At 47.3% G+C, this 10,722-nt stretch overlaps 1 protein-coding gene across 1 annotated transcript; it reads left to right on the forward strand.

Moving 5' to 3' along the window:
- Positions 1–378: 378 nt before the first annotated feature.
- LOC109928448 (KN motif and ankyrin repeat domain-containing protein 2-like) lies at positions 379–9,051 on the forward strand (the record flags this gene model as incomplete). The annotated part of the gene is made up of 2 exons (XM_048594080.1): positions 379–471; positions 7,171–9,051. Coding segments are annotated over exons 1-2 (1,918 nt in total), but the record flags the coding sequence as incomplete, so codon positions are not given.
- Positions 9,052–10,722: the final 1,671 nt, after the last annotated feature.

Genomic DNA, 10,722 nt, shown 5'->3' on the forward strand with positions numbered 1-10,722 from the left:
TCCAGCAACTTTGTTTTTGTTCCTGATTTACAGCATCCATAGTTCTTTTGGTTTTATTTAGTTTGTTTTTGACGCTGTCAACCAAGGCTTAGATATTGGCCAGGCCACGGGGCAGAATTCCCTTCCCCTTTTCCATAATAGGATCTTTTATGTCCAGACAGGGCCTTAGTTTAAGATCTCATCCCAAAGATGGCTCTGACAACACAACAACCCCTCAGTACCACACTGGGGGGGTCACAGCATAGATTATGTCTGAATATCTCTAGTGTGGTTCTCAAACTGGAAACCTTCTACTGCTGAGCTACTGCTGACAAATGAACCATGTGTTCTGTCCTGCCTGTCTCCTGTGACATTCTGACTTCCTTATCTTCTTGACCACAGACTCCCGTGTGACAACTTAATCTCCTAGCAACTGAAGAAGATCAGAGGTCAAGATGGCGGAGGTGCTCCAAATGAAAGCAAGCTTCCCTGGTATGTATAACGCATTGAACCTTTTAAAGTGGCCACTCATAAGCAACTTGATGTAAATCTGAGTTTGTCCAGTCTAGAGTTAGGGGCATAAGGGATAGCTCTAACTTAACCTAGCAATTATGAACCCAAGGCTATCCTTCCCAGAGAATAGGATTAAAGTTATCCCCGTACCAAGTCTGTAACCATAACCTTCATATAATCCTATGGATGTTTTCCTGTAAATTACACTCAAGCTTAATTCTGTTAGTGAGTGAGTTTTTTAATTCAGTTAAGATCGGGCCCTGTAGATGATTATTATAATTGTCTCCAAAATAGTTTCACAACAAAATAAGTAACACACATACACAAATTGTTCAGTGTTTTTTTTCTTTAAATTGATATGCATTAGTTGTCTTTCCATAATTTACAGCACAAAGTCACGTTCAATTCAGATTGTGAGTGGTCCGTAAGGTTGGGAATGCATGCATTTTGCAAGTTTGTCCAGGTGGGATGGTATTGCATTGAAAGAAGCAGATTTATTCCACATTGAGTGAAGCTGATCCAACTCTCTGGCTCCATAATTAAACACTGAACATGATGCTGAGTCCCACAGAGCCCCGCACACAATCCCAGTGAGTTCATACAGTAATCGAACAGTGAACTCTGCAGCCGTGGGCAATGATCATGTCCTGCTCACTATCCAGTGAGCCGCACAACATATGGAAATTGGTTCAGGATGGGATTAGGCTGTAATCCTGTCTGGACAATGCTAGTTCTCTATTAAGAGATAACAGCTGAGTTTTCAAGGATGGAAAAGTGATTGCCACATCTAGCGCATTATATCCAGCTTTCAGAATGTTATGGGTAATTAATATCACAGAATTCTACAGATTGAAGCTCATCATGTCTGCTACTGACACTTTAGAAAAGTTATCCAATTAGTCCTATTTCCTTGCTCTTACCCAAGGCTCTGTAATTCCCATTTCAGTTTCGACTGAATCAGCTACCATCATCCTTTCAGGCTGTGCATTCCAGATCTCAGCTACCTACTGTATAAAGTACCTTCTCCTCTCCTCTCTAGTCCTTCTGCCAATGATTCCATCCCTGGTTACTGACTGTATAATTGGAACAAGCACCAGGTGGGTCCACTGACCATGAGATCCCTGATTGGGGCTGTTACCCTGGGCCAATCAGGAAGCCCTGGCTGACAGGTATGAACAGGCGATTCAGAGAGTCTCCTCAGCCTAGGGACTGGCTCTGAGCTGGCTGATCACAGCCCCATGTAAATGAAGGGTTACTCGATGTTGGAATCCCAGTCTCTGGGCAGTTATTTCACTGACCGTCGTGCCATTTCTCCTTATTTACTTCATTGAAAACCCCTTATAACTGCAGATTTGTTACAGCACAGAAGGTGTTTGTTCGACCCACGGTGTCTGCACAAACTCCCTGAATGAACCTCATAACTCCATATCATTCTTTTCCCCATAATCTGCATGTTCTTCTTATTTAAATAGTCATCTAATGTCTTAATAGTAATGTGTTGGTGTTAGTAATAGCAAAATAATTGTGAACTCTTCTGTTAAATCTTCCCATAAACTCTGCTGTAAAGGAATCAACCCGAGCTTTCTTGTGAATTCCATCTATCTGAAGATACTTAAACTGGATTTTAACCGTCTCTGTACCCTCTGCAAGGCCTTAGGAATTATAGAATGGACCCTGCAAAGAAAGAGGCCTTTTTTCATTGTGTCTGTGATCGCTCTTTGGAAGAACTACTTTCTCCCTCATAGCCCTCCAAATCTTTTCTCTTGAGATAATAATCCAATGCCCTTTTGAAAACCATGATTCATTCTGCTCCACTCCCCTGTCGGGCTGTGTAGTCCAGATCCTAACCTCTTGCTGCCTGAAAAGGTTCCTCCTCATGTTGCCTTTACTTCTTTCACCTAAATCAGTGTGCTAGACCCTTCTGCCACCAGAGACAACTTCTCTCTATCGTCACCTCTCATGAGATTAAACATCTCTAACTATCTCTAAAAATCTACCTCCCAGAGTACTTAAGGAAGTGGCTCTAAAAATAATGGATGCATTGGAGGTCATCTCCCAGGATTCTATGGACTCAGGAATAGTCCCTGCAGATTGGAGGGTAGCTAATGTCATTTCAGTATTCAAAAAGGGAGATAGAGCGAAAACAGGGAATTATAGACCAGCAGGCCTAACACAGTAGAGGGGAAAAGTTTTCAAATCCATTCTCAAGGACTTTATAACGTGGCATTTAGTAAGCAGTGGTAGGGTCAGACAGATCCAGCATGGATTTATGAAGGGGAAATCATGTTTGACAAATCTGTTGGAATTCTATGAAGATGTAACTAGTAGAGTTGACAAGGGGGAGCCAGTCGATGTGATATATTTGGATTTTCAGAAAGCGTTTCCCATCTACTGTCAGCTTCGGGATTGGCCTAAGGATGTAAATCTCCACAAGTCTTTGCTCTCAGCGGGTGGCCCTCCAACCTCCTGGATGCTAGCGCCAGTCCCGTGACCGTCTGTCAACAAGATGAGTCGTTCTGTTTGGTTGGTGCAAACACTCGTGAACTCAGTTCATGGCTGAGAGGGAGAGTGGAATTTGGACAGTCCAAACTGTGGCGTCTGCATTGTATCACCCAGCGAGAGTGGTATTTGAAAGGCAAGGGGGACTCCTGCACTCAGATAAGAGATTATTGTGCAAGATTAAAGTGCCTGGGATTGGGGCAAGTGTATTGAGATGGATAGAAAACTGGTTGGCAGAGAGGAACTAACATTAGGAGTTAATGTGTCCTTTTCAAATTGTCAGGCAGTAATTAGTGGGGTGCCACAGGGAATCAGTGCTGGGACGCCAGCTATTCACAACAAAAATGATTTGGATGAGGAAACAAAATTAAACATCTCAAAGTTTGCAGATGATACCAATTCAGGTGGGAGGGTGAAATGTGACGAGAATGCAGAGATCCTTCAGCATGATCTTGACAGGTTGGGTGAGTGGGCAAAGCAATGGTAGGTGCAGTATAATTTGGATAAATGTGAGGTGATTCACTTTGGAAGCAAAAACAAGAAGGCAGATTACTACCTGAATGGCTGTAAATTGGGAGAGGGGAGTGTGCAGCGGGATCTGGGTGTCCTTGTGCACTAGTCACTGAAGATAAGCATGCAGGTGCAGCAGGCGGTAAAGAAGGCAAATGATATGTTAACGTTTCAGGTCAGGACCCTTTTTTGGAAATTTTCAGCCATTTTCTGAAGAAGGGTCCTGACCCGAAACATCAGCTTTCCTGTTCTTCTGATGCTGCCTGGCCTGCTGTGTTCCTCCAGCCCCACACTGTGTTATCTCAGACTCCAGCATCAGCAGTTCTTACTATCTCTAAATGATATGTTAGCCTTCATTGCAAAAGATTTTGAGCACAGGAGCAGGGATGTGTTGTTGCAGTTATACAGGGTCTTGGTGAGACAACACCTAGAATATTATGACCACGCCTTTTCTGAGAAAGGATGCTCTTGCTCTCGAGGAAGTGCAGTGAAGGTTTACCAGGCTGATTCCGGGGATGGTGGGACTGACATATGAGGAGAGATTGACTAGGTTGGGATTGTTTTCGCTGGAGTTCAGATGAATGAGGAGGGAATCTCAGAGAGGCTTATAAAATTCTAACCGGACTGGACAGGGTAGATGCAGGAAGGATGTTCCCAATGGTGGGTGTGTCCAGAACCAGGGGCCACAGCCTGAGGATTTGGGATAGACCATTTAGGACGGAGATGAGGAGACATTTCTTCACCCAAAGATTGGTGAGCCTGAGGTATTCATTACCGCAGGAAGTAGTTGATGCCAAAACATTGAATATATTCAAGAGGTGACTAGATATAGCACTTGGGGCGAATGGGATCACAGGTTACGGGGAGAAAGCAGGATTAGGCTGTTGAGTTGGTCGACCAGACAAGATCATAATGAATGGCAGAGCAGGCTGGAAGGGCCAAATGGCCTCCTCCTGCTCCTATCTTCTATGTTTCTAATAAATCCCCTCTTCCCTTCAAGAAAACAGGATTAACAGCCTCAGCTTCTGTGATTATGACTGAAACCTCTCACCCTAGAACTTTTCTCATCAATGTTTCTGCGCCCAACATGTTCCAATATGTCCATATTTCCGATATGTTCACATTCTGCATAAAGTCTGGTGCCCAGACTTGAATGCAGTACTCCCAGATATGGCTTAGGCAGTGTTTTGTAAAGGTTCACCATAATCCAGGAGCAAAATACTGCAGATGCTGGCATCTGTACTGAAGACCACAAATGCTGGAGATCACAGCAGGTCAGACAGCGTCCGTGGAGAGAGAGAGAGCAAGCTAACGTTTTGAATCTAGATGAGTCTTCATCAGAGCACCATAATCTTGTACATGTGCTCTATGCATCTACTTATGAAGCCTTGGCATCATTCTTAAAATGTACTGGCCAGAATTGCACTCAGTTGCTCCAATGTATTTCATTCATAAGACAGGCCGACAAGTTGAGTGTCAACTTGTAATTCAATCTAGCATGCACCAGCGACAGGCGGCAAGAGTGGGAGAGATTCCTGACCAGCCACATGATGGAAACAATGTTGAAGCCTCTAGCATCACTATCCCCAGCTCCAGGCTCCAAGATGTGTATAAAAGTGCATATAATACAACATCTTGGTCTCCCTGAGTGAACTGTATCACAGCACCACCACAATGTGGGTTTCATTACAACCTCTGATCGCAGTTTCCCTGATATTCCCATCTGCTGATCTTTCCTGGAAATGTTTGCCCCCTTCCCATCTGTTTGGAGGTGGGTTTCTGTCGCCCAACCAAACCCCTTCTTCCTTGTGAAGTCAGCATTGTTTTCAGAAGTAACCTGCTTATCCCTCTTATTGGAAGCCAACCTCCCCTGCTGCTCAACACTGTCTTACTTCACAATCATGGTGGAATTCCATCTGTAAGGGCCTCTCCGTGTGCCCTTGCTGTTCTAACTATGGCACACAGTGTGCGTGAAAGAGACAATATTTTGGAGGAGTCTTTCCTGCACCAATGCAGGCGATGCCATCAATTTCCCATCTACTGTCAGCTCTGGGATTGGCCTAAGGATGTAACTCTCCACAAGTCTTTGCTCTCAGTGGGTGGCCCTCCAACCCCCTGGATGCTAGCACTAGTCCCGTGACCATCTGTCAACAAGATGAGTTGTTCTGTTTGGTTGGTGCAAACACTCATGAACTCAGTTCATGGCTGAGAGGGAGAGTGGAATTTGGACAGTCCAAACTGTGGCGTCTGCATTGTATCAGCCAGCGAGAGTGGTATTTGAAAGGCAAGGGGGACTCCTGCACTCAGAGACTAGAGATAAATAGCAACATAAGGTACAGATTTGAAAGGTCTGTCGCTGCTTCGGAAACAACCTGTTTTAAACAGTAGACAAGTTATCAGCCTGTACGGTCGAAATGCTTTACTGTTTGGATTGTTCCCAATTACTCTGAAACATCTTTAATCGCGAGAGTGAAAAATTGTTCAGAGAAACAAGGAGAATGTTTCTCACGGAATACTTACTGACGCAGGAAACAGTTTAAATTAATAAATCTTTTAAATTCCTGCAACTGAATAGAAATTTCTGACTAGTAGATAAAGAGTGCCTCTAATTTTTAATGTGACTGTATTCTACAGTCTCTGTCTCTCCCTCTCTCCATTTTCTCTGTCTCTATCTCTCAGTGTCTGTCTCAACAATATATGGTATGCTTTCTCTTTAATACGTAGGAGGGCACATTGTTCTGAGGAGTTCTTTCAACTAACTGTACAGTGCATTTTAGTCCCTATCAGAGATGTCTAGAAATCATTATGACAGGGCAAGAGGCCATTCGGCCCTTTTGAGTCAATGATGACATGTGAATTCCCACTTCCAGTCTGACTCTTACAGTCATCACCATGGAGCAGGAGAATAATTGAGACTGCTCCTACCTCAGAGTTCCTTAGACTTTATCCTCGAACCTTGAGGAAATCGTAGCATAAAAGCAGAAAGAAACAGCAGATGCTGACAATCTGCAGCTTACACACAAAAAAACATCTTTTCTCTAGGATGGGGGATTTCAAGACTAGGGGGCACTTTTTTTAAATGAGAGGAGAGAGAATTAAAAAAGATATGAGGGGCAGATTTTTCTAAACAGAGGGTGGTTCACGTGTGGAATGAACTTCCTGAGGAAGTGGTGAATGTGGGTACAATTACAATGTTTAACAGGCATTTGGATAAGTACATGAATAGGAAAGGTTTGGAGGGATATGGGCCAGGAGCAGGCAAGTGGGACTAGTTTAGTTTGGGATTATAGTCGGCATGGATTAGTTGGACTGAAGGGTCTGTTTCTGTGCTGTATGACTCTAAGTACTCAGCAGGTCTGGCAATATCTATGGAGAGAGAAACAGAGTTAACATTTCAACCAGAGGTTAGAAATGTAATTGGACTTGAGCAAGTGATTGGGAGCAGAGTGTGGAGAACAGAAGGGGAGATCTGCGATGGGGGTAGACAATAAGATGGTTTCATGGTGTTAGGTCAAAAGGGAAATGGGCAGGTAAAGAAAGGAAATATGCATCTAGAGGAGATGTGAATGGCAGGATCCTGCATTAAGGAAATTCTGACTGTTTCGATGGCTATGTACCCATCATAGAAATCTTAATCCACTCCAGTTTCTTTCTTACTGTCCTTTCCAGGTAAGGTCAACCTTCCAGCTGGTGCAGAGGTCAAGGATAAGAACCAGGCCTTGCCCTACTCTGTGGAAACACCCTATGGTTTCCATCTGGACCTGGACTTTGTGAAGTACGTGGACGATATCGAGAAGGGGAACACGATCAAGAAGGTTCACATCCACCGGAAACCGAGAGGCTGTAGCTACACGGGGTCCTGGTGGGCATCCACTGAGTCTCTCTGCTCCAACGCCAGCGCTGACAGCCGACGCTCCTCAGTCTCATACTGCGGACGGAGCACGTACACCCCATCCTGCGGCTTTTCAGGGAGCTACAACAGGCCGCCACCCCTGATGTCCAGCAATTACAACGCCAGGGTGGAAAAGACCCTGCTGGAGACCAAGAGGCGGCTGGAGGAGGAGCCCCTGGGGTGCAGAGAGGGCCGGAGACCCCGTTATTCAAGCTTGAGCAGCCTGCACAGCAGTGTGGCAGGCTCCACCAGCTCCCTGGCTGGGACAGGCCTGCAAAGCCACTCAGCCTCCAGACTCACCTCCTACAACGGTTCCCAGAGTGCACCCTGTGGTCAGTTCACTCCGCTGAGCTCCGGCCTAGCTACTCCCTCCACTCCGAACCCAACCCACTTACACAACATCCGGGAACAGATGGCAGCTGCCCTGCGGAGGTTGCGGGAGCTGGAGGACCAGGTGAAGATAGTCCCCGTTCTCCAGGTGAAGATCTCCGTCCTTCAAGAAGAGAAGAGGCAACTCAGTGTCCAGCTGAAGAGTCAGAAGTTTCTTGGCCACAGCATGGGCTTTGGGCCACAGAAAGCAGAGAGTGAGGCCGGCAAGTCCAAAGGGGAACTGTACATTGACCTACCCGAAGAAGTTGGCCACCAGGGCAAAGCTAAATTGCCCGTCTCTCCTAAGCTGCAAAAATCGCCACAGGATAACATCGGGAATCTCAAACATGATGCTCCGAAGCAAAGGAAAGACATCGGGCCAGGACTGGATGAGAGCCCGAGGGGCAAAGTGACCAATGGAAACCTTTATGAGGTCAGGAGTGTGGGTGTTTGGGTGCAAGAGAAGGACCTGGGAATCTCCCCTTCGTCCCTGCAGCTGGAGGTGGAGCATTATCGTCACGTGACTGAGTTGCTGACCAAGAAGATCACGATGTTGGAGAAGCGGCTGCGGGAAGCCTCCAGGGAATTGGAGGCTGCTCACCAGAGCATCGGTGGCCAGAAGAAGGAGATGGCGGAGAAGGGGCAACAGGCGGACATCGGCGCAATGGCTGGCACTGGAGGACCTAACCCGAGTCGGCCAAAGCAACCGCCAGACCAATCCAGGGCCTGGCCGGCTGCATCTGAGGCAGCTCCCCAGTCTCCCCAACCCCTTGAGGGCAGAGCCGGCAAGAGGGGAGATATTGCCCCAGCAGGTGGCAGGAAGGAGCGGTTCACTGAGCTGGCACCGCAGAGGTCAGTGGGCGTGCAGGTCAGCCATTTTGGATACCCTCCTAGTGAGCAGGCCGGCAAGGATTTGATCCAGAACAGGAAAGAGCCAGAATTCAGCCAGCCGCCAGGGACCCCAAAGGAAACGCCGCATTCCACAACCCAGGTGGTGCCAACCAGTAGCCAACCTGCCCCTGGCCAGACATTGCTGCCCCTGAATAAGCCAGGCAGCGGGGCACGGGATGGAGGGGAGGCAGCAATGGCTGAGCAGAGAGTGGGGCCCACCTCTGACCCACCCTTTAAGGAAGTCACGGCCAAGGTGGTGACCTGTACAATTGTCACAACGTTGGCAGCCACATGCGAGGAAGTGAACTCCGTGATGACCACTGCACAGAGTGCGAAGCAGGTGAAGACAGGACCAAGCGGGGCACAGCTCCGGGAAGCTGTAGAGCAGCTCACTCAAGGTACTGTATTAAAGTGACCGCAATCTTCACTACTCTCAGCACCAGCACGACAATCTGGGCTGAAGCTGCCCCTTTAACACTCTGTTAGATATTAGCAAACAAATACTTCTTTTGCCCAGACCCAGTTGGTTTTAATTCCTGAGGTTTATTGCACATTGTAAAATTCACATTGTTTTCTGTGATGCAAATTCACTTTGAAATTATTACATTGTTCCCTTGCATCTCTTTCCAAGGATGTTTCTGCACCTTCTCTAGAATAGAACAGAATCCCTACAGTGTGGAAACAGGCCACACCGACCCTCAGACCATCCCACCCAGACCCATCCCCCTATAACCCACCTAATCTACACATCCCTGAACACTACAGGCAATTTAGCATGGCCAATCCACCCTAACCTGCACATCTTTGGACTGTGGGAGGAAACTGGAGCACCCGGAGGAAACCCACGCAGACACGGGGAGAATGTGCAAACTCCACACAGACAGTCACCTGAGGGTGGAATTGAACCCAGGTCCCTGGCGCTGTGAGGCAGTGGTGCTAACCACTGAACCACCATGCCACCCCATCACTTCCTAATTTCCTGACCCACTCCTCAACCAACTCCTCCTGAGATACAGGGAAGGCCAGTGGATGGGATGGGAAGGAAAGACAACAGGCAAGGGACAGGAAAAGGGAGGAGAGAGGGAGGAGGGAAGAGAGAGGTAAAACGAGATGTCAGTTCTCAGTTTAATCCCAGTTTTACAAGACCAGCTGGAAGTCTGTCCTGGATGCAAGGGTGGATTTTCTCCCATGGGCCCAAAGCCTGGGATTTGTAAGTTCACAGCAGAGTGAAGGAAAGATTGGAACAGTGCAGAGAAGCGACCAATCTGCATTCCACTGTCAGGATGTTTGATCTGACAGGAATGCTGATCCACAGAGCGCACGGATCCATTTGATCTGACTGGATTTCTGAAAATGGCAGCTCTAGAGAGCAGAGCTGAACACACCGTCCGCTTGGCACCTCCTCAGTTCTGCAGGCTGGAGCCTGACAAAGGCCGAAGTCCTTACAATACAGCAGTGCTGGGATCACCACAGCATCCTGCCAACCATCAGCATTTTCCAACCCTGAGAACCGCACTTCCCGTTTATACACAGATCCTGAGGGGATACGACATGGATACTGAGAAGATGTTTCCCCTTGAGGGCGAGTGTGGAACTTGGGGAGCTGTTTCAAAATAAGGAGTCTCCTATTTAAGACAGCGATGAGGGGAGATTCTCCCTCTCAGAGGATGATCAGTCTGTGGGAATTCTCTTCCTGATAAAGCTGGGATGTTGAATAATTTTAAGGTGCAGTTAAACAAGTAGGTGATTGCTGAGGGACTCAGGTCGTATTGAGGATGGACAGGGAAGTGGAGCTGAGTAACAGTCAGATCAACCACGATCATATCAAATGAAAAAAAAAAGGTTTGGGGGGGCAACTCCTGTTTCTGCTTCTGATTTTCTGACGTTGTCGCTGAACTCTGATCTCACTCATCCTTCCCAGCAACTGCCTCTATCTGGCTGCTGGGCAACTTCCAGCAAGGTCCTGCGCTCCCTCCACCACCCTCCACCCACCCCACTCTCCCCAAACCTGGGCGTTACACTCACCCCTCACCCCCAACCCCACTCTCCCCAACCCTTCACCCCCAACC

The sequence above is a fragment of the Rhincodon typus genome, unplaced genomic scaffold (genome assembly GCF_021869965.1).
Source record: "Rhincodon typus isolate 14 unplaced genomic scaffold, sRhiTyp1.1 hic_rhity00005758, whole genome shotgun sequence".
NCBI classification, from domain to species: domain Eukaryota; kingdom Metazoa; phylum Chordata; class Chondrichthyes; order Orectolobiformes; family Rhincodontidae; genus Rhincodon; species Rhincodon typus.